We start from the raw sequence: 24,668 nt of genomic DNA on the forward strand, positions 1-24,668 counted from the left end.
AGGTGCTGTCGGTGAGGGCGACAGCGAATGACGGTTGCGCAATCGGCAACAACGACAGCATTTCTGCAGCTTCATCTTCGTTGCATTTTTGCCCGCAACATCACATGTGTTGCAAAAGTTCCTTCTAGAACAACATCTATGTTGCAAAAAAGTGAAAACAGAAAAAAAAAATCTGCAATATTACTTCTGTTGCAAAAAATATTTCTGCAACACAACGATTGTTGCAAATGTTTCTACAACAAGATCTTTGTAGCAAAGAGTTTTGCAACAAGACTTTTGTTGCAAGAGTAGAGGATGATACTGGCCGCGGCGAACGACCACTGATCGCAAGGGGATTTTTTTGTTTCTGCAACAAGCCTCTTGTTGCAGAGGGAACAAACGCAACACTACGTTTCTTGCAACGGGGCAAGAGCGAAGTTTTTTTCCTGTAACAGAGATCTTGTTTCTGAAACATAAGCGTTATCTAAAAAAACTGTTCGGATGAGCAGAACAAGGCTCGTGTTGCAAAGCCCCGAGCGCAACACAAGCCTTGTTGCAAATGTTGATGCACGCTCACCGGAAGGAGATCAGACGGTTGTCGAGCTCACGATCCTATGGCTACCAAGGCGGCGGATGTTTTCTAAACATCACCCGGCCGATGCGTAGCAGGCCCCTTAAGTTAAACTAATTACATGTTAAAACTCTGTTAAATTAGGCTTTGTCATTGACACCAGGGCCCCACTGGTCAGTGACAGGTGGGACCCCCTAGGTCCCCTTTGACTACGTTGACCGGGCTGACTCAGCCGCACTGGACTCACATGTCATACACAGTGGCTAGCTGCTGTTGTGTATAAAAATTATTGCACTATTTATTTTTGAATTAAAATAAATTCAGAAATATCGAAAATTGTTTAAATCTTTTAAAAAATCATATAAAATAATCTATAAGTCAGACGAAATGAATCCAAATATGCAGTTCGTTCGTCTGTCACACGTCCCTAGCGTAGCGAACATGGAACCATCCCCATCCGGTTCGCCTGCCCAAAAATGCCAAACACCGGGGATTCTTTCCCGGATGTTTTCCCCCTTCACCAGTATCGCCTAGTACCTCGTTAGGGCACACCTAGCACCGCTTATTGTCATGTTATGCTTTTTGATGCTTTGTTTTCTTTATATTTATTGCCCCCCCCCCCCTTTTCTCTCTGGTAGACTCCGAGACCGTTGCCGATGCCACTATGATCAACTACGTCGACGACGACCTTCTTCCTATTCAGCAGAGCTTCACTACTAGGGAAAAGCATATACACAGAATCTTATCAACAGCGCGCTTTAAAATAAGGCGCTGCTGCTAATTAGCAGTAGCGTGCTCAGCAGTAACTCGCTGCTGAAACAAATATAGCAGTAGCGCGCCCGCTCAAAGACGCGCTACTGCTATAATTCCCACGAGGCCACCGCGAGGCTAGTTATAGCAGCAACGCGTTATAACGACGGGCGCTACTGCTACGTAGCATAGTAGCAGCGCATTTCTCAAATAAGCGCTACTGCTAAGTTTACTACAAAAAATTTGTCCCACCTCGCTCCGTGAAGAGAGTTTCTACCACCTTAAATATGTTACTTCTCAAGCTTTGACAAGCACTTGGTCTTCATTGAACTCTATGTGTAGAATTTGTGGCTGCAATATGAGTCTTCACCTGTTCCTAAACCGGTGAGGACTCATATTGACAAATCAGATTGTACACAAAAAGATCGTTGATGATCAATGTATTTTTGATATATTGAAAAAAGTCTATTTTTACATGCTGACACATAGCAGTAGCGCATTATTGTGAAAGGCGCTGCTGCTAGATAGCTTAGCAGTAGCGTCTTTTCCTACAGCGCGCTACTGCTAAGCCATTCATCTCCCACCCCCATCTCCTCTATCCGATCCACTCACACAGTCACACACTCACTGGATCCTCTCTCAATCCCCCGCGCCGGTCCATCCCCGTCGCCCCTCCTCCGTCTGCGCCGCCATCACCTCCTCCTCCTTGCTGGACTCGGTACCGGCCTCCTCCTCCGTCCTCCCTCTCCACTCGCCGCTGGCCGGCCCCTCCTCGCTCCACCTTCATCCTCCTTCCTCCCTCCACTGGCCGCGCCGGCCGGCCCCTCCTCGCCCCGCCTTCCTCCTCCATCCTACTCTCTTCTCCCTCCCCGAGTCGCCCCTCCTTCTCCCTCCTGCCCGCTACATTTTGATTTAGTAGGCTAGTTCATATGCAACATTTTGATTTAGTTGATATAATTTAGTTGATTTAGTAGGCTAGTTGATTTAGTTGACTTAGAACATTTTGATTTAGTAGATTTAGTAGGCTAGTTCATTTAGTTGACTTAGAACATTTTGATTTAGTTGATTTAGTAGGCTAGTTCATATGCAACATTTTGATTTAGTTGATATGATTTAGTTGATTTAGTAGGCTAGTTGATTTAGTTGACTTAGAACATTCTGATTTAGTTGATTTAGTAGGCTAGTTGATTTAGTTGATTTAGAACATTTTGATTTATTTGATTTAGTAGGCTAGTTGATTTAGTTGACTTAGAACATTTTGATTTAGTTGATTTAGTAGGCTAGTTGATTTAGTTGATTTAGAACATTTTGATTTAGTAGATTTAGTAGGCTAGTTGATTTAGTTGACTTAGAACATTTTGATTTAGTTGATCGTTAATCCTTTGCTCATATTGTTTTAGGAAAAATGGCGCCACCACCACCACCACTATGTCGACTGTGCAAGTCAAGATGCGCCAGCAGCCTTGCAACTGGCAAGCTGTTCGGCATCTACTTCCAGCCGAGTTTTCGTCATGCGACGGTAAGAAATTAGATGAAATGTAATAACTATTTTATTTTTAGTGTTGGCATTATTGCATTGTGTCATTTTGCTTATTTTACACAGATCGTCCCATGCAATGTGAGGTTGAAATTCAACAAGCTGACAGGAGACACTGTGACCTTTGAGGCTCCTGGGGGGCCGTACACTATGGAGGTCGAGAAAGGACGCAATATGTCGCAGATTGGAGGAGATGGATGGGCCCGTTTCGTCGCTCGCATGCGTCTTACTGGTGGTGAGTTGATCAGCTTCTCCTTCCGAGCAGAAAGACCCAATCTAGCTGTCATTTATCTCAACCTGGTGGAAGATGATGAAGATGACGAAGATGATGAAGATGATGAAGATAATGAGGATCCACTCGATGAAGATGATGAGGACCCACTTCATGAAGCCATCGTAGCTCAAAGAACAAGGCTGAGTGAGGAGGAGGTGTCCAACCTGTGGGACATAATTCCGCCACGTGCTGACTTTGTCGGGGTGCCATTCGTGACCCGCTTGACAAATACCATAGTTGATCGACATGATATGGTATGTTATACTTACAAATGCAAATTATCCGATGAATTACTTAGTGTACAGTCCAATGATATGTTATGTTGTGTGGAATCTAGTCGATGATATGTTTTAGTGTAGAGTTCGATCACATGCTTATTAGTGTAGAATCTAAGAAAACTATTGATAGTGTAGATAATCCATATGTACTTATTTGCGAAGCTATTTATTAATCGATATGTTTTTCTTATTCAGAAATTGGCAAAGAGCATATCTGTGAGTTATGGTATCGAGCCTGATGAAGAAGGCTTAGCTGGACTACGCCTTACTGCAAGGGGCTCCGTCACAACCCGTACTTGCCGAGTGGACACGAACGGTCGCACACACTTAAACTCGGTTGGGTGGAAGAAATTCCTCGATGGCAAGAATCTTTGTGTTGGACATGCCATCCTAATTACTATCAGGAACACCAACCGCCCAGGCTTGAGGATGATGATTGTCTTCGATATCATCTAGAACTACATATGTGTGTGTGGCTATATCATCTAGAACTACATATGTGTGTGTGGCTATATCATCTAGAACTACATATGATGATCGTCGTCGATATCATCTAGAACTACATATGATGATGGCCGTTGATATGACCTTGTACTGCTTGAGGATGCATGTTGACTATGCATGAAATTGTTATCTGGTACTCCCTTCGTTTCAAATTACTCGTCGTGGTTTGAACTAAAACCACGACGAGTAATTTGGAACGAAGGGAGTACTACCTAGTAATGGTTTATGAATTTGATATCTACTAGCAGTACCTAGTATCTAGTATCTGAAAGGGAAACTGAAAGGTAAAGGGATACTGGGAAAATGATGAAAGATATAGCAGTAGCGAGGGATAGCGAAATTGCTACAGCTAGGTAATAGTAGCGCGTTCTTAAAAAGTGCTGCTGATATCGTCAACAGTAGTAGCGCGGGTAAGGGCCGCACTACTACTATGAGTTAGCTGTAGCGCCTTATTAGTAGCGCGGCCACCAGCGCTGCTGCTAGCCTCAAAACCCGCGCTACTACTAGGGTTTTCCCTAGTAGTGCTTCCAAGCAAGCCAACCCGCCTTGATCATTCTGATATCGCCCATTCCATTATCTCTCGTACTTGCATTAGATTTTGCTAATGTACTTGATTGCTCCTATCTGATGCATAGACTGCTTTTGTAACCTTCTCTTGTACCATACCTACTTATCCTAAACCGCCTAGTATAGGTTGGTTAGTGATCCATCAGTGACCCTTCACCTTGTCCTTGTTGCCCCCGCTGGATTACTAGATGACTCGATCAACGTGATCGACGTCGTGAGCCCAACACATCACATCCCCCCCCCCCTTAGTTGTACGACTCTGCAGAGCTACTATCGAGTGCCGAGGGTGATACCTCATATAACACTTATGATGTTAACTTTGTAGTGTAGCTAATCGGTCGTGGTCTTCGAGGGTGATTCCTCCTTCACCACTCCTGATAACGACTCTACGTGCAACCCCTCAAGTGTGAACCATCGAGGGTAATTCCACCAAGTCCACCTTGACGGTTACATTGAGTGGGAATCCATTGAGGGTGATTCCTCGGGTTTCTCCTTTGGTATTTTGGACACACGGTTATTTTGAATTTACCACAGAACCATGTAACTGAAGTCAGGTCAGCCATGAGGGGTACCCGCGAGTTGATGTGTAGTCGGGTTGATCTGGAGGATACCCGCGAGCTTTCCACGCGGCGCGGCCGGGCATTACTAGCCCTTGCCACAAGTCGGTGAGACGGGGCAACGGGACCACATATCGTGGATCATTGATCGTTACCGCACGCTCCCAAGTCACTAACGAGATTGGGTATTTGATCTGAGTTGGCCACTGGCCTATATGCACTAACCACCACGCGGGAACAATTATGTGCACTCGGCGTCATAGTATTAGCCGAAGCTTTCTAGATGTCAGCGACTGAGCGGCACGCGCTGGGTTGGACCGTGTAAAGCACCCTCCTTTGTAATGGAGGCTGCCAGGTCTGCTCACCGGCCACGTACGCAACGTGCAGGCGTGCAACGGGCGATGGCCCCAAGACCCCTGCGCACATAGGATTTAGACTGACGTGCTAACCTCTCTATTGGGCCTAGGTAGGGCTGCGACGTGTTGATCTTCCGAGGCCGGGCATGACCCAGAAAATTGTGTCCGACCAGAGTGATCGAGCGTGTTGGGTAATGTGGTGCACCCCTACAAGGAAGTTAATCTATTCGAATAGCCGTGTCCACTGTAACAGGACGATCCGGAGTTGTATTTCGATCTTTACAATTAGAACTGGATACTGAGATGTGGAATTGATATGATGGCTCCGGGATTGCTTTCTCGCAGGGAGTCGAGAAAGGATCTCTGGGCGTTAATGCTACAACATGCTTTCTAATTATAAAATCTTATTATGTACTCTTCGAAATGCTGCAACATGGTGGCTTCAAGAAGATGCTAGTCTTCGATTGGCTAGGCTTTCTCCTCTATTCTGGTATTCTGCATTATAGTCCACATTTACGGCCCCTTCCTTTTGATACCAGTGCATATGTAGTGTAGATCCTTGCTTGCGAGTACTTTGGATGAATACTCATGGTTGCTTTCCTCCCCTTTTTCCACCTCTTTCCATTCTTCTCGGATGTTGCAACCAGATGGTGGAGCACATGAGTCAGATGCTACCGCCGCCGACTACTACTACCCCGACGGAGCTTACTACTACGTAGAGGCCGCCGACGAACAGGAGTAGTTAGGAGGATCCCAAGCAGGAGGCCTGTGCCTCTTCGAGCTGTATCGCTGTTTGTGCTAGTCATGTCGTCTTGTTTAACTTTATGTCTCTACTTAGATATTGTTGCTTCCGCTGACTCATCAGTGATCGAGCTTATGTATTTGAGCCCTTGAGGCCCCTAGCTTGTAATATAAAGGTTGTATTATTTTATTTGTGTCTAGAGTTGTGTTGTGATATCTTCCCGTGAGTGCTTGATCTTGATCGTACACATTTGCGTGTATGATTAGTGTACGATTGAATCGACGGCGTCACAATTACTTCTATCGAAATTGGAGATTCCAAGTCTATGGAAGGATAGTTCTCTGACCGCAGGCGTAAAGGGAGTCTGATTAGCTATCTGTGGTTGTGTAGATGCTTTGAGACCGGTTTAAGGCGTCTGTTTGAGTAGCTTACTTTTGACGGTCAACGATCGGGCCGTCCGCTCAGGTGTTTGAGGGCTTGTGGTTGGACGAAATACACACTGACCAAGCTGTGGTTGAACCGCTAGGTGAACAGTGGTATCTCAGCCTACCAGGTTTCAAGTTCCGGTGCTCGCATTTATGTGCCGGCTGAGTCTATTTCGAAGGTGCTCATAGGGGTAGTGTGCGTGTATGTGTTTATAGGGATGAGTGTATGCGTGTGTATATCAGCGATTGTGTATATATTGTGTTAAAAAATGACGAAATACATACCATGATTTGAACACGACCATGTTCATGCCTTTGCATCTTTCATCTCCGGCATGGTGGACCAAAAGTGGCCTGTGCTGGGCAGTGTCGTGAATGAGTGGGTGCATGCACTCACATGGTAGAACAGTGAAGTGCACCAGTGCCAGTACATTTGCCCATGTGATTCCTCTTTTCTCTCCGCCCGCAGACTCGTGGGGTCTTCCTCCATTTTCGCACGGCCATCTTCTCCTTCCCCTCAACTTCTTCTCCGGCGACGGCGCCCATCCCACTCTTCCCGTCTGCTTCTTCTCCAGCAAGGGCGCGTGCGGCGATTCCTTGGTCGCCCCGTCGCTGCCTCCCAGCAGAGGAAGGTAACACACGACACGATGGCTTAGCTAGTGCTATATTCGTATTCTGCCATAGATCTAATCAGGGGATCTCATTGTTTCCCCACACCATTTCCTTAGATGCTTGCTCTACTGTGCTGAAGGAGAAAAAGTCCCAAGTCTTTACCGATAGATATTATTTTTTTCTCTGTTTCTTCCACCCATGGCTAATGAACAACACTGAATGATTGATCATTGTTCAGCAGAATAACACTTGTATCCAGATTCCGGAGTGGATCAGGGGGCCGTCATCTCCAAGGCCAGAGATGACCGACGGTGAACAAGATGGCAACGAACTTGTTGCCCTGGAGAAGGCGTTGCTGGACCAAAGCGTGTATACAGCAAATCTACCTTTCTCGCTGCTCAATGACATCACAGGGAATTTCTCCGATGCGCGTGAAATCGGCAGGGGCGGGTTCGGAGTGGTTTACAGGGTACACAAGCAACAAAATCCTCTGCTCTAAATTTAATTAACTGGAATCAAAATATGCAAATCATCCTCTGTTAGGCTGACATGCACGATTCCATGTGAGGTGCAGGGAGTGCTTCCAAGTGGTGCTACCATTGCCGTGAAGAAGCTCCATGAGACCTTCGAGATCCTGGACAAGAATTTCAAGAGTGAGGTCGACTGTCTTGTCAGGGTCAAGCACGAGAACACGGTGCGATTCCTCGGGTACTGCTGTGAGACGCGGCAGCTGTTTATCCCGCTTAACGGAGACCTTGTCTGGGCAAGCGTGCGGGAGAGGCTGCTCTGCTTCGAGTACCTGCCAGGGTGCCTTGCAGACTATCTCTCCGGTAGAATAACATCTGCCTTATACCTTTCCTTGCCTTTCTAGTAGTATATTCTAGTGCTTGTCTACCGACTTTAATCCGAAGTACTCCCTCTGTCCGAAAAAACTTGTCACAAACTTGTCGTTGAATAGATGTATCTAGCACTAACTTGATGTTAGATACATCCATTTGAGGGACAACTTTTTTCAGACGGAGGGAGTAGTATTTATTATTGTTTTTCCACTCCTATGAGCTTTTCAATTTTTTTGGAAACAAAATTGTAGTTTGAGCTCTCTTCTTATACCACTACAGAAATATGCACTCTTATATTTAGGCATATTTTTTTCGTCTCTCATCCTCTTTGCATCTGAGAGAAGATTGCACTAACCAATTTGTAAGGAAAACATAAGTGCTCGTTTCTGCTGTCGATATACCTTAATCAGGTGACCAAAAGAAAACACCGATCATCTCAATCTGCCAAGACAATAAATATGTCGGCAAGTCCACATCTTCGCACCTGAAAATTAAAATAAAATAGTGGTTACTATGTTGCCAATTGTCACACCCACACTTTGACAGTGAAATTAATAGGTGTTTTGGAGAACTTTGTTTGCACTTGTTAGTATATTGCCATTGCAAATAGGGCAATCCATAAACTAGGACCTTTTTTTTTTCATTGGACTACTTTTCCAACGGGATAGTACTAACTATTTGTCACACTGTATACTCTCCACAGATGCATCCCGTCGATTGCAGTGGATCACGAGCTATCAAATTATCAAGGGGATCTGTGAGGGCGTAAATTATCTACACCAGCAGCAAATTATTCACATGGACCTTAAGCCTCAGAATGTACTATTGGATGATAATATGATGCCCAAAATTGCGGATTTTGGTCTATCACGGCGTTTAAGTGAAAGCCAGAGTCGGGATATTACTAAAAACAAGTTTGGGACGATGTAAGCTAGCAATTATCTTTGAGAACTTGATGTTCTGTTGGTAATCTATTAAAAAAATTACATACACTTTATTCACTAATTGAACAAACTTTACCAATTTTTATGCAGGGGATATATGGCACCAGAATTCAGAACTAAAGGAGAAATCACCTTCAAGACAGATGTATATAGTTTGGGTGTTATAATAATGAAGATCCTTATGGTACATAAGGAATGCTCCAATGTTGAGGAGGTAATTATATTATATACGAGGTTCTAAAGAAAACATTGTAGACAACATGTTTAGCAGAAACAATAATGTTGTTAAACAAAAATGCAAGGTATACTCTGTCGGAGTATCTAATTAACAGTCGGATTCGCAAATGATAATATGTGAATATTGTCTTTGTACCTATCTTCCGCACACACAAAAAAGACGTAAGATAAAGATGGTTCTAATTTCTAAGGTCAATAAAATTAATAATACTAAAATTATCAAGTGAGAAATTCGAAATTGTTTGTGATAGGTATCCTTGCATTCGGTCTTTAGTCCTAAATCAATACGCCTGTATGTTTTTGTTTTCCTATTCTGAAATGCAAGCCGTCCTTTTTTGTACACTTGGTTGTCCAATTAGCAGGTAGTTGAAAGTTGGACGAACAAGTTTGGGGCCTCACTGGAACAAGTAAAGGCATGTGCTGAGATAGGGATAAAATGCATGAACCATGATCCAGAGATCAGGCCTGCTACACGGATTATCCGTGGAATGCTGGGTGAAGCAGAAATTTCAAACTGGTCTGTTGCAACTGATGTGTCTACCTCCACGCAAGGGCAGGTACAATTACTCAACAGTAAACGTATATGGTCAACTAGTAATTATCTAATGATTTCGCATAACCTTAGTTCATTTTTGTTGCAGATAAGCATGGCCTCCAAGCTAGCGGATGGGATGAAGTTGATGGATGATTCTGTTGCACCATCCCAACTGCAGCCATCAGCAGTGTATGTGGAGCCGGAGGATGGCAAAGTGAACCGAGAGAGAAAGGGGAAGGCGGCAACCGTGAGTGTGATGAGCACCCTGAGTGGCGAGCTTACCACGTTCATGGGCGATGAATACAATAAGCTCAAAGAGACGAGGAAGCAGGTGTCCTTTCTCGAGAAGGATTTGAGCACTATAAAGAATGACCTTGAGCCGCTAGAGCTCAAGGATGAGCTCCCTTCAGGGGTAAAAAAATGGAGGGACGATTTAAAGGAGATTTCTTTTGACATGGAGGATTGCATTGCTGACTTCATGCAACAATTTGGAGGTGAGGATGTTGAGTTGGGCTTCACTGGTGGGGCTGCTGAAACCCACGCGAGGTTGTGTGAGCTTCATCGGATTGCCAACCAGATTGAAGAGCTTAAGACCCTTGCGGTAGAAGCATGTGCTCGACGTGAGAAGTACAAGATTGATGACTTCAAGCCTACCTATGCATCTGTGGCTCTCGACCCTCGGCTGCCAGCGGTCTACCAGGAGGTTACCAGCCTTGTGGGCATTGACGGCCCAAGGGAGGAGGTTGCCAATTGGTTGATGGATCCTGAGAGAAAACTTAAGGTTGTATCTGTTGTAGGTTTTGGAGGTCTGGGTAAAACTACACTTGCCAAACAGGTGCTTGAAAAGATAAGGGGGGAATTTGATGCTGTGGCGTTTTTTTCAGTTTCACAGAAACCTGATATCAGTGTGCTTCTCAATCGCCTACAACTAAAACTTCAGATGAAGGAGTCATCTCACAGTCGCGGGCTTGAGGACATCATTGAAGAGCTAAGGACGTACCTTGCAAAGAAAAGGTAATTTTGTACTTTTGAAGTTTTGATAGTTACTTGCATTGGCTTCCATCTTAAATTGAAGCAAGTATACGGTCAGCGCATAGTCCGGTTATGATTTCTGTCCATGCAAATGGGAAGTTTGGCTGTTTGCTTGTTTGTACATTCGTGATAAAGATTTGAAAGTAATAAAGAGAAAACTAGAGTAAAAATAATAAAAGATAACACTAGAGCAGAAACACATCTTTGGGAAACTGATTGAAGTTCTGTACGTTCTTTTATTCTGTGTAAACAATATCTAAGATGTTCATTCGAAGAGGCTAGTAGGGGGAAAGAAAAGACAAGATACAGGTCTCATAGGAGAAAAATGCTAGGTGGCTAAAAATCACAGACCTAAAATGGCTAAATGTTCGGTTAGGCATTATTATTCAGGCTTGAATATTATATGATATTGACCATGCTAATTCAGCAATATCAGCAACAGATTTTCCTACATCTAGTTCGTATTAATTTTTAATGCTTTAGTCTTCAACTTATAGCCATATTATGCTACAATATAATCTGTGCAAACATTTCAACAGGTACCTTATTGTAGTTGATGATTTGTGGGATCAATCAGCATGGAAAACTATTAAATGTGCTTTTCCAAAAAATGGAAATGGGAGTAGAATAATAGTAACGACTCGAGTGGAAGATGTGGCTAGCATGGCATGTAACAATGAACCTGAGTGCATTTACACAATGAAGCCCCTCAGTGAACAGAACTCAAGGAAGTTATTCTCCAACAGAGTATTTGGGTCCAAAGATGATTTTCCAAAGCATCTTGAAGGCGTCGCGGCTGAGATTCTGAAGAAGTGTCGTGGATTGCCACTTGCAATTATCACTATAGCTAGCCTATTAGCTACTCAACGGGGATTAAGGAAACACTGGGAGAGCATAAGGAATTCTTTGGGTGCCCAATCTGCTACAAATCCTTCATTGGAAGAGATGAATAGTATATTAAATCTTAGCTACACGCATCTTCCTCTTCATCTCCAAAGATGTTTTTTATACCTTGGTATGTATCCTGAGGACCACATCATATGGCGAGATGATCTGATTAAACAATGGATAGCTGAAGGCTTCGTCAGCTATTTGCATGGGCTAGATTTGGTGGATGTTGGCCGGAGTTATTTCAATGAGCTCGTCAATAGAAGCATGATTCTTCCATCAGAAACTAAGTATGGAGAGGTGTTGTCCTGCACAGTACACGACTTGATGCTTGATTTGATCCTAAGAAAGTGCCAGGAAGATAAATTTTTAAGTGTGGCATACAATTCTGAAGACATGACAAGGCTGTTGCATGGCCGCAAGTACAAGGTTCACCGACTATCCCTGAGCACCATGACTGTTGGTGGAGCACCATATGACATGGCTATTTCTGCTAGCTTATCACAACTCCGTTCACTTATACTGTTCAACAACCCCATATCTTCGTGGTCCAGGTGGTCCAACTATCGCAAGAACCCCATACCTCCTCATTTGTGGTCCAAGTATCTCAGGGTGCTCATCATTACTAAGGGGGAGGAGACAGTTGACCTCGCCGCCATTAGCCAATTGTTTCAGCTGAAGTATCTGATGGTTAGAGTTTACGGGACTATTTTGGGGAATGGGAATCTAGAGTTTGGCCATGGGAAGATAGAGCTCCCTACCGAACTTGGTAAGCTTGTTAACTTGGAGACGCTGGACTTGGAAACATGCAGACTGATGAAGAGCATCCCTTCAGATATAGTTCATTTGCCCTTCCTGTCCTATCTGGTGCTTCCAGATACAGGTCTGCCTGAAGGTATCGAGAATGTGAAATCATTGCGCACTCTGCGAGGGTTTGACCTGAAAAAGAGCTCGCTGGACTCTATTATGGGTCTCAGCGGGCTGATTAATCTGAGGGAACTGAAAACAACATTATATCATACGGGGTTGCCAAAAGTTAATGCTTTGGTATGCTCCATTGGAAAGCTCGACAACCTCGAATGTCTGTGCATCGATGACCAGCATCATGATTATGAGATTGACCAGCAGCATCTGTACTCATTATCCAAACCTTTTAAATGTATGGAGCAACTTGACTTGTCATGTTTGCAGTTCAGCAGAGTTCCGGTATGGATGGGTGATCTCCATTATCTGCGCTTCCTTGAGCTGTTTGTTGAAGAATCGTCAACTGAGGAGTTTCATCTTCTTGGAGAGCTTCCCTCCCTCGCCCACCTCTTATTCAGAGCGCATCAAATCCCTGATGAAAGAGCTATACTAGGCACAGGACTATTCCCGGCTCTGGAGTACTTTTATTTCCTTTCTAGGAAAGACACTGCTGCGTACCTGGAGTTCGAGGCAGGAGCTATGCCCAACTTACGAAAACTCATTCTCAGTGGGATCAACATGGGCGGCGCTGCACCGGTTGGCATGGAGCACCTGCTACACCTCCAGGAGATCAAACTGTATGGTGCCTCCGATGATCTCATGTCCGCGTTCAAGGAGGCCTCGCTGGTGCACCCAAACCACCCTTCCGTTAAGTAGGGCATGTGAGTTTGTGTTCACAGATTGCTCAGCGGACCCTCTAGTTAATTGTTTTGCGTGCTCTGAAATTAATTTGGTATGTAATGTTAGCTACCCAGCTGGATACAATTCCTGCGTGCATCATACTATGTGATTGTCGACCAGGAATTTTTTGTGATCGTACTTGGGACTGCTGGTGCGGCCGCTGCATCTTTGTGCAAAACAGATTTTATTTTTCTTGACAGCTAATGATGTTTATGAACTTGATTTTACTTATTAGCAGCCTGCCTCCTGTAGAATAAGCTCATTTTGCTTTTAGGCAGAATCTCGTCAAGTGAAAGCTCGTGCAATCTAATTGTTTTGTTAGATATATGTAGACTTTGTATACACCTTGTATTGTATCCTTTGGTACCTTTATATAATGAGATAGCCACACCCCATTTAGGGTGTCGAGCAGTTTCCCAAAACATATGTTTTACATGGTATCAGATTAGGATTACGATGTCTTCCGCTGCACCCGCCGCCGCCGTCGCGCCAGCCCTCGCCGCCGCCACCGTCGCTGCTCCGCCTCCTGCGCCGGCCTCTGCCGTCGCTCCGTCGTCGCCGTTCCTTGCCTCCCGGCCCCTAGCTGCTGCCCGGTGGTATAACCAGCCTCTGGTGGAGTCCCTTCGGGTTCTCAGATCGGATCGGGTGGGCAAGGCGATCTGCCTCTGCCGGTCTCTTCCGGCGGCCCGTCTTCCTCGACCAACGCCTTTGCGTCGCCGCCCTACCAGGGTCCGCCGCCCGCATATGGCGCCGCCCCTGCATCGACCTACGGCGCCCCGCACCCGAACGGTGCCTCGGGGTCGGCCTACGGCCCTCCGTGGTATGGCGCCCCTGCATCAGCCTATGGTGCTCTGCCACTGCCACCATCCGCCTGGCCGTCGCCTCCCTACGGCGCGCCGCCCTCGCAGCCCTACGCGGCGCCGTCGCGCCCTCAACCTTATGCGGCGCCGCCGCCTTCACTGCCCTATGGGGCAGCGCCTCCTCCGTCACCTGGGGACCCATCATCGCCGTACGCTGGTGTTGTGCCCGGCTATGGCGCACCTCTGGCGATCGCTCCACACCAGGAGACGGATCCATCGATGGGTCTCTACGCGCCACCGACACAGGATCGTGCTGCGGTGCCATCGCCGTTTTATTTCTCGCAGCTCCTTCCGGTGAAGCTCACCCCAGACAATTACCTATCGTGGCGGGCTCAGGTGCTTCCTCTTCTCCGCAGCCGCTACTTGGAGGGGTACGTCGACGGCTCCACCCCGTGCCCGCCGCCATATCATCCAGCTCATCACGTGTGGGTGGCCCAGGATCAGACAATCCTCTCCGCCATCCAGTCGTCGCTCACTCCGAATGTCGTCGCTGGTCATCTTCGCCGCGACGTCTAGGGATGCTTGGTCGGCGCTTCACAGCAGCTTCGCCTCTCAATCTCAGGTGCGTGCTCACTCTATACGCACCGAGTTGGGGAGACCAAGCTTGACGGGTGACGGCCTCAGCATCACGGACTACTTCAACAAAATGACTGGTCTCGCCGACACGTTGGCCTCGATCGGTCAGCCGCTTGGTGATGAAGACTTCACCACCCATGTACTCAACGGCCTTGATGACGACTATGATAATCTCATCGAGAACTTCCATGGTCGCGAGGCTCCACTTCCACCACGTGAGCTCTATGCGCGCCTTCTTGGCCGCGAACAGTGCATCAAGGCGCGCCGTGCCTCCCCGAGTTTTGTCTCCGCCAATGCCGCGACCCGCGGCAAACCCCAGAAGCCGTCGCCGCTTGGTGGTAAAATGGCGGCCCGGCCTCAGCAGGCTCAGCGGGGCGCGGCGCCATCCATCACCGGCGGAAGTCGGTCAGTTGCTTGTTGTCCCTACTGCGGTGCTCGGTAGGCCTGCCAGCTGTGTGGTATTGAGCGTCACATTGCCTCCCGCTGTCATCGACGCTTCAAGCAAGATTTTCTAGGCCTGGGCAACAATGGCAAAGGGAATGATAAGCACGCCGCCGCCGCGGTGACGAGTCATGAGCACAGGCGCACTCCGTCCTACTCCATTGATCCTACGTGGTATATGGACACGGGAGCTACAAACCACCTCACCAGCGAGATGGGCAAGTTCTCCGCTCAAGAACCATATCATGGTCATGATCAGGTGCACACCGCCAATGGAGCAGGTACGCGCATCTCCCATGTTGGTCAGGCCTCTCTTCTTGCACACAATTTTCAAAAACGGCATCTTTCCAATGTTCTTCGAGTTCCCTCTGCTACGTGTAGTTTGTTGTCTATTCCTCAACTTACTCGTGATAATAATGTCCTTGCTGAGTTTCATCCTTTTCGTTTCTTTATAAAGGATCGGGACACAAGGGCCGTTCTGCTTAGTGGTGGCCTGTATGTACTTGACGCACCGCCCACACCTCCTATGCAGTTTTCTCCGTAGGCGTTCAGCGGTGTTCGTGTGTCGCCTACGCACTGGCATGCGCGCTTTGGTCACCCTGCTGCTCCTATAGTTTGTCATGTGTTGCATCGTCATGAACTACCAGTTGTGCCCAATAAAACTGCTGAAACTATCTGTGATGCCTGTCAGCAGGGCAAGAGTCACCAACTTCCATTTTCAGAGTCTAGTCGTGTTGTGAAACATCCTCTTGAGCTTGTGTTTTCTGATGTATGGGGTCATGCCCAAACGACTGTTAGTGGCCACAATTATTATGTCAGCTTTATTGATGCTTATAGTCGGTTTACTTGGTTGTATCTTATTAAGCGCAAGTCTGATGTGTTTGATATTTTCATTCAGTTTCAAGCACACGTTGAGCGTCTCCTTAAGCAGAAAATTATTCATGTTCAATCCGACTAGGGGGGGGGGGTGAATATCACAAACTCAATTCGTTTTTTAACAAACTTGGAATTTCGCACCGTATGTCTTGTCCTCATACACATCAGCAGAATGGAACCGCTGAACGTAAGCACCGTCATCTTGTAGAAACTGGCCTTACCTTGCTAGCTCATGCCTCCGTTCCATTTCGGTTCTGGAGTGATGCTTTTTTCACAACCTGTTTTTTGATAAATAGGCTTCCCTCATGACTTCTGAAAATGAAAACCCCTCTTGAACTCTTGCTCAATGAAATCCCAACATTCCTCAAAGTGTTTGGGTGTGCATGTTCGCCTCACCTGCGTCCGTATAACAAGCGTAAGCTAGAGTTTCAGTCTAAAAAGTGTGTTTTTCTTGGGTATAGTTCCCTTTAGAAAGGGTACAAGTGCCTACATGTTCCCACCAATTGCGTCTACATATCTCGTGATGTTGTGTTTGATGAGAATGGGTTCCCCTTCCATGCACTTCCGAACAACTCTACCACCCCTATGCCACCTGTTCACTCAGCCATACCTTCGCCTGATCAATTTGTGGATGTTGCAAATGCTCTTGTGTTGCTTCCTAATCATACTGCAGGTATTAGACGTGGTGCTCGCCTTGAGCTACTCGATGAACATGCGATGGACGAAGCTCAGGATCGGGACGTCGCACCCATGCATGGGCCATGCATGACGGGTGGCGCCCGTCAACCCGCTGCTGGTATACGCGTGGAGGCTGCACCCGCAGCCGCCCCGCGGGCGCCTTGCCCGGCCTGGCGCCTTCTTCGCCTGGGCTGGCTGCCACCTCGCGCGGCCCAGAGGCCAGTTCACCTGCACCGGTAGGACCCGACTTGGCTCCTAGTGGGCCGGCCTCACCCGGCCCGATACCGCCTGCTTCCCCGACGCCAGACCACTCTGGCGCCAGCTTGCCGGGTGACCCAGACCTGCAAGCTCATCTTCTCGGTCGCAGTCCCGACCGCGGCCATCTGGAGGAAGCTGAGCAGGAACATCCACGCCGTGCCGGAGTAGAGCGCCGGGTACTTTGTCCCGATCTTAGACTGCAAGATGAACCACAGCGACCAGCTTGCCGAGAAGCCCAGCAACGCCACCGAGCCCACCGCCCACCTCCGCGCACCGCCGTGGGTGGCAGCGGCGGCTAGTTGGTCCCCCGACGGCGCCCCCACCAGGGTCGGGCCATGGTAGAGTGCCAGCACCGTCGCTCCGGCCAGCCCCACGGCCGTGCCGGTGAGCTTGGCTGCACCGGAGCGGTTGGCGACATGGGAGTCGTGTTGTTGAAGGCGCTCGCGAACGTGGCCGTCGTGTACTCGTGTACCGCAGGCCCAGGAAGAAGAGCCACTGGATCAGAGAGGCTCTCCAATTGCCAACAGTTGTTATTTATACAGTATACAATGCAAAGAAAATTAAGGTTGAAATCAACTACTCAAGGCTTTCTATAATTACGCAAAAGAGATTAATTACCCGAGCAAGGCACTGAAGAAGAGGTAGACGAATATCTCCATGGTCAGCTTAGGTCTACTCTTCCTACATACATACATGCATGGAAACCATATACAGAAATTAGTTAACTTTAGAACAGAAGTTAGTGGCCACGATTTTCATTTTAAAACGGTCAAAATAAAATCTTCCATTACCCATGCTTCTTCATCAGTGATGCATGCATATGGCCCAAGCAATCGAGATACAATTAAACTTGTAAGGACATCAGTTAGTGCTGATACAAACCTCTCTTTGAAGTATGCAATCGGGGAGAGGAAGAGCGCTGCGACGAGCAGGCGGAGGACGATGAAGACAGTAGTGTGCATCCCTTCATTGAAAGCCATCTTCGTCAGCACATTCAACACCGCATACATGATCACCACCGCCATCATCATCACCGTAGGTTTCGAGTCCATCCTGCACTCTTGATCAACACAGTCAAGTGAACTAGCAAGAACTATATGGCTAGGGAGGCTTTGCCTTCCTTTCCGAAAAGAGCTTTATGGTGAGTGTGATAATAATTAACTCAGGAATGCTTGTGGTAGAGCTATTTATAGCCTCCACTAACACATTAGTTAAATCAGCACTACAACACTATTTGCTTTAAGTTGTGTGCACTGACGGAAGATGCCATTAACTAAGTTGGGCCATCCATGACTGGCGTAGTGGCGTAGTGGCATTTGTTGTCTACACCAACCATCTGAAAGAGAAAATATACGGTGCAAACCAAGTTACTGTAAAAATCACATTTGAAAGTTCTAAAAAAAACATCCTATAATGAACAAGTTAAATCTGAAGTTCAAGTTCATTCATTTGTGAGGTGAAAAAACTATGCGCGGATAATGATGTTGAATTGGTTTTTTCACACATCTGTAGTGAATTTGATTTTGGTTTAAAAATTTACATCCTTTATAGAACATTGCCTTACCAACATACTTGATTTTATTTAGAAATTTTATAATTATTAAAATACTTGGTTTCCACATGATATTTTCTATCAAAAGTAATGGAGGCATTATCATCTCCCAAAAGTTAATCGAAGCATTTGTGCATCTAGCTAGCTTTATTCGAGAACGGACGAGTGAAGTACACTAAGCCTAGATGCTTAATCATGTGTATCTGTCAAAGCAAATATTCCAAAGTTTTTTTTTGCGGGAGCTAATCATTTAGATTTATATGCACTATTATTTTGGTAGTTCCAAGCAAAAGAAGTACCCACACCCTCGGTTTCAAAATAAGCTGTCCTTTATTTTCTTTAAACTAGACTTTGCCCAACACGTACAGTATTAATATCTTACCATGGTATAAAATTGATGTCAATAAATTATTCCTAAGTAGTGACCCATGCTTGTGTTTTTGTAAAAAGCAAACCAGATTTTATTTGTAGAATGTTTTGTCAAAGGTTTGTCTCAATGAATCAAATTATATCCCAAGTTTTGGAATGAACGAGTAGTGAACTCCACCAACGACGATGTATTTCACAAAGAGAAACGCTTGTTTGAGGCATGACCTATGTATTAGGGTTTTGTGATTTAGGGTTATCTGCCATGTGTCTGCTGCTCCACTGATGAGATTATCGAGTGTGGAAAACTATAGGATGGATGAATATTGTGTTGTTGAATGTATTGATCTGACCATCATATGGGGTATATATAGAATACACGAGGGGATAGAGGCTTGGAGTACAAAATAAGTAATACATTGTTTAAACCTATTCGATCTACTCCTTATCTCTATCTTTAAACCCAAACTATATTCTAACATCGAGCACCTCTTGTTAAGTTTTGCGCATGGCCAGGCGATCTGTATCATTCCAGGTGGGACGCCTAATTAAGACAATTGTTGATAAATTTTGTCAAATTTAGAAAAGTTTGACTTAGTTGGACGAATCAAAATGAGCCTTGTAAACCCATGCAGAGAGAGTACTAGCACAATCATTAGTAGTTCAATCTTTTTGTTAAACCACAACCTATCTGCCCCAGCAATATAGATTGAATAGCCTTGATATTTTTTTAAGAACTGAATAGCCTTGATATCGCTCACAGACTTGTTCATAGTCTACCGACTAAAACATACGAGCTGGTCACAAAAGAGGGCAAAACATCACATAAGTACTGTAAGTGTTGTTACTCCGAGCTGGTCACAAAAGAGGGCAAAACATCACAAATGAGTAGATTGGATTATTGCACACTACTTATTTAGCCTATAAGAGGAAAGTCTTCATTGTGGTATAACTGAATCAGAAAGCACAAGCTTTAAAATGTATGATTCATCACTGGAGAAAGTGTGACACAATACGCTCCATCATAAAGACATGGAAATTCATTCCATTATACAATAAGACTACAGAAATCCACATTCACATTCGCGACCCCCTCGCGCCGCCACTCAGGGCGACGCCAGGGGAACCTAACTCCTCGTGCCGCCAGCCTCCACGCGAGGCAGATCTCTGCCGCCGGCACTGGCCGCAGTGGTGGCAGCGCCTGACGCCTAAAGGGCTAGGGCAGGAGGGAAGCGACGGATCTCCCATCAGGCGGCTGGCGCGCCGCGTGCGGGGTCTTCGCGAGGCAGCCACGGCGGCGTCCTGGCTGTGTGGCGGCAGCCGGCGAACCCAGGGCTAGCGAGGTCCTCCGGTGGGATTCTCCGCAATGCGATGGGCGGCGACGGTGGTCGTGGATCTGGCGTCCCGGCCAGATCCGTCGTGGTTCGGCTATGGCCGGTCGGCGGCGCATGATGGGGCCGGGGTGGGACAGCCGGAGGTCCTCAACCGGCTTTCCGACGGCACCATACGTCTTCATGGCGAGGTTCCGCTAGGTTCCAGCCAGCCGCGAGATCGGGACGACGTGGCTTCCGGTGAAAATCGCGCCTGACTGCGGTCTTGGCGGACGATGGCGGCGTCTCGAACGTTGTTTCCTTCTTGAGGCATCGTCGTTGCAGGCCACGTCAACCTGATCGGGAAGTTCCGTGGGAAACCCTAGATCTGGGTCTACCGGATCGGACGATGACGGCACCTTCGGTGTCGTTCTCCCTCCTGGGGGCATCGTTTTGAAGCAAGTGCTGGTTGGAGGGGACAAGAGAAGGAGCGGTGATTTATCTTGCCCATTGATGATGGCGGATCTCGGCGGCGTGGCGCAATGGAGACTCGGCGCCCGATGCGCAGAGATGGACTCACGCAGGAGGGTGACGCTGTCTGGCGTCGTGGTGGCGTCAACGGCAGCTAGACCGGGCAAGGTAGATGCAGTTGTACAGCTCTGAAGATGGATTGGTGGCAGGTGGCTGCGGCGGCCTCATACCCGGCAGACGTCCTAGTTGAGGAGCACGCCGGACTGGTTGGTGCCCATACCCGGCAGGCGTCCTGATTGGGACCTTAGGTCTTAGATGTTAGGTTTGGCTGCGAGTTCTGTTTGGTATTAGGCCCAGACTATTAGCGTCTCTTCATCAACTGGATAGGAGTAGCGGCATATGTTTCTTAGATGGTGCCTTTAGTCTTACTATTGTATGACTTTGTAAGGTCTTGTGTTAATAATTAATAATATGGTTGTATGCATCGTCTAGATGCAGATGCCAGGGGTCTTCCTCCTTTTAAAAAAAATACAGTAAGACTACACAAAATCAAGTACTATTTTTTTAAAGAAACTAAAACGCACGACCTGAAGATGCTAACGATATTATCATTGTTATTTCTATTACTCTAGAGATATGGAGAAAAGGAGGAACTGATGCTAGTACCAGGTGCTGGACAACAGATTGAATAGCTTGCAAGTCAAGCAACGCAAAGGCGTCGCACGCCGGCATTAATTCGATCCTACTTGTCTATTTGAGTTCGATACGGGAGGGATGGATGGATGGACAAGAAATTTTACTTAGCAGTGCTCTTTTGTGTTTATTTCTGGCCGTGTAGGATTACGTATCCAGGAAAGAATCAGAGTACACCGACACTACTGTTTGAGATCGTAGGTGAATGGAGCATAGCATCGGACGCACTGTTCACCGAATGTGCACTTTATGCTCAGCTTTGTGGAGCTGCAAATCTGCCCAGTAGTTAACACCGAGCTGCTAAGAGTTTCTTCTGATAAATGAAAACTTGAATCGAAGTACACCGACAGTACTGTTTTCTTGCAAGACTAAAGCAAGCTGCCGTGCATGATCACCAGAGAGATTGCAACAGTAACACGTACTCCTATTTTTATTTACTCCGGATATTAGCTTTGACCGAAGTCAAACTTATAAAGTTTGACCGAGTTTGTTCAGAACAATATAAATATTTACAATAACAAATCTACATGATTTGAAAATATATTCAATGAAGAATCTAATGGTATTGATTTGGTGGCATATAGGTTAATATATGTTTGTACAAACTTGACGAAAGTTATAAAATCTGACTTTAGACAAAGCTAATATGCAGAGTAAGTAAGGGATGGGGTAGTATGTATACATTTCAGAAATGTTATCTGTGAACATTAGATTTTTGACGTTCCCTGGCGAACTACCCAACATCCGTTGGATCAAAAACACGAATATTAAAGCACTCTAGGTTGCCGCATTAGAAAGTCAATATTTGAAATTTCTCTTCTTATAAAAACACGAATATTAAAGCACTCATCTCCGTTATGTATGTAGCTCCATATCTCCTACCGATAAACAGTGTGACAATTTCTCTTCTTCTTGCAACAGATATTACCCCGTCATGTCGTTATTCCTGAATTGCTGCCGCGGTATAGTTGAATCAGGCTTGTTCTTGGTCAGAACAAGTGGTGTCAACCTACTCCATTTCCTGTACAGGTAGACCCATTCTCATTAATGGGTGGACGCAAATCGTGACAATCCATCCATATTTGAAATTTCGAGAGAATGCTAATGTTCAATGATCAACAAAGGCGCTAAAGAGCGTTTCTTATTCATTGACCACATTCCGTGACGAAGCTGCTTCCAGATGGCTGTGGTTGTTGTCACTGGTTGCCTCAAATGCTGGCCTGGTTCTTAAGGATTATGTGTTAAGCATTCTCTCAAGCTAGATGTGGTTGTCAAGGTTGTTAGTTACATACTGCTTGTAAAAGTATTGTGTTAATTAGATGTCCTTTTATGTAATAGGGTCACCTATATATCCGCTAGGTAGTCCCGCTAGTCCGGCCTAAGAGCATGTTTCCCTCGCCGAATGTCTAGGGCCATCCTATCTTGCAGGTCCACCAGAGCACGCCATCCTGTTAGACAACAAATGTAGGCGATCAAGAGGTGCAACACGTCATCACAGGAGAAGCTTTGGTGGCGAAAATGAGAGCCAGGCACAAGAAGCTCTCTGGTTCTGGTGCGCCTTTTTGTATTTTCTCTATTGAGGACCTTAGCGCTAGGGTTGCAGGGATAACTATCCGGAGCTGCTAACCTCGATCAGTTCAATCCACAACTACACTGTTTTATCCACCTTCTAGTAATTCGCACCTCAATTTTTTTCCTAATTTCGACCATGGGGTGACCATCGCCTATACATGATATGTGGGTCATGCGACGAGCAAGATCTTCTAAAATGGCACATGTGAGTGAGTGCGCGCGCCAGAGAGAAGAAGTGGTATGACATGATACATTTTTATCCGTGTGGATAACATTTGAATTTGAACTAATGTTGTGTAGTTCTTCGGACTTGAGTTGCTGCAATGCTGGTATACTTGGTGATGACTCTACTTATTTTACACCTTTTCTTGAGGGCCCAAACTACGGCTGTTTGGCTTTATTTCCTTGCAATTGGTAATGAAAAACTATAATGCTAAGTTCATTGTCGAGATTTTGGTATGGAGTTTAGAGAGTAATAAAAATATTCCTCTAGAAGACTACTATAATTCATCGTTTTTATAGGATTGGGAAAGTGCACATAATTGGTGACCTGTACGAGGAATGAGCTCATAGTTAAAGGGATTTGCGACAAAAGAAGGAGATAGGCGTTTTGCAGGCCGAGCTCCATGGAGGCCTTTATTTAAAAAAAAATCAAATTCAAACTTTTATGATTCAAAATATTCTGAAAAAAATATATGCATGTATGTAAGGATGTAACCCACATGTGTGTAAAAATTCATGATGAAATATCTTGAGTTGCGGCCTATACAAAAAAGACAAATTCATGGTCTGGAGGATGAATAGTATCATGTGTTAAACAGCCCCAGATTTGTCTTTTTTGCACAGCCCTCATTTTTAATGTATTTTGAACTGAAAAGTTACACACATGTGTGTTATGCCTTCATGTATATCTGTATTTTTTTTTTCAGATTTTTCTGAAATGTAAAAATATGAATTCCGATGGAATTTCAAATTTGAATTTGAAGGCCTCACTGGAGGCCGAGCTCCAAAAGGGATTTCCGCAAAATAAGTTAAAGTGATTTTCTGCTCTTGACCCACACAACATTTGACTTCAGGGCATGCCCTACCATCCAAGCCATTTATAAGGAGCAATGCCTCCCCTTGCTGGTTTCTCATTTTACTTTTTTATCTTGTAATTTTCCATCATATTTTCATGTGTTATTTGTTGCGCATTTGCACATTATAGATATGATTTGATAGGTATGAGAATAGAAAGCGTCGAGAACTATCGATAGGTCAGCAAGATTATGGTGTACACTCCTGCTTCCCATTGCCATCGCAAGTCATCGAATGGAAGCAAGAAGCTTCTGATGTTAACGAAGAAAAATGATAGATGAGCGCAAGGGACATATGCATGCCCTTCAAAATAATTAATAAGCACATGTATGTCTTTTATTTTACTCAAGTTGTGAATAGTGTGGGGTGGATCCAAAAATAAAAATGCCAATAACTGTACATGTTCTTTATCGCCCCCCCCCCCTCGCCGGCGTTAACCGTTCCCACATCCCCCCTCGCCGGCGTTAACCGTTCCCACATTCCCGTTGCCCACCTACTGACCTAATTCGGGGTTCAGCCTATCAACAGGCTAGCTAACCGGAATTCTCCACTAGCGGTGCCTCCTCCGTGCATGCCTCTTGATGGTTGTTGTGACATTACACAAGTGGACATGGGAATCGGCCTTGCATTCTGTTTCTTTCCGTTTCCACGTATCGCATGGTCGTAG

The 24,668-nt window shown here is 45.8% G+C and overlaps 1 protein-coding gene and 1 pseudogene across 2 annotated transcripts; one reads left to right on the top strand and one right to left on the bottom strand.

Moving 5' to 3' along the window:
- Positions 1-6,986: 6,986 nt before the first annotated feature.
- LOC119307070 (disease resistance protein RGA5-like) lies at positions 6,987-13,598 on the top strand. Of its 2 annotated transcripts, none has more exons than XM_037583152.1 (8): positions 6,987-7,172; positions 7,394-7,621; positions 7,727-7,982; positions 8,695-8,917; positions 9,026-9,149; positions 9,532-9,729; positions 9,814-10,721; positions 11,279-13,598. In XM_037583152.1, the coding sequence occupies exons 2-8, from the start codon at positions 7,454-7,456 to the stop codon at positions 13,245-13,247; spliced, it is 3,846 nt and encodes a 1,281-aa protein (XP_037439049.1). In that variant the 5' UTR covers positions 6,987-7,172; positions 7,394-7,453; the 3' UTR covers positions 13,248-13,598. The 2 variants fall into 2 exon arrangements, with proteins under 2 accessions (XP_037439049.1, XP_037439050.1); XM_037583153.1 differs by having other exon boundaries at positions 9,535-9,729.
- Positions 13,599-16,103: 2,505 nt separating this feature from the next.
- Positions 16,104-18,100, bottom strand: LOC119305018 (annotated as a pseudogene).
- Between the last annotated feature and the right edge of the window lie 6,568 nt (positions 18,101-24,668).

Source organism: Triticum dicoccoides, chromosome 5B (assembly GCF_002162155.2).
Source record: "Triticum dicoccoides isolate Atlit2015 ecotype Zavitan chromosome 5B, WEW_v2.0, whole genome shotgun sequence".
NCBI classification, from domain to species: Eukaryota; Viridiplantae; Streptophyta; class Magnoliopsida; order Poales; family Poaceae; genus Triticum; species Triticum dicoccoides.

Excerpts from the sequence above, each read along its gene's own strand:
- LOC119307070 (XM_037583152.1), top strand. The coding sequence starts at position 7,454 with ATGACCGACGGTGAACAAGATGGCAACGAACTTGTTGCCCTGGAGAAG. Across the intron at positions 7,983-8,694 it reads CCTTGCAGACTATCTCTCCG|ATGCATCCCGTCGATTGCAG; the intron begins GTAGAATAACAT and ends TACTCTCCACAG. Across the intron at positions 9,150-9,531 it reads AATGCTCCAATGTTGAGGAG|CAGGTAGTTGAAAGTTGGAC; the intron begins GTAATTATATTA and ends TTGTCCAATTAG.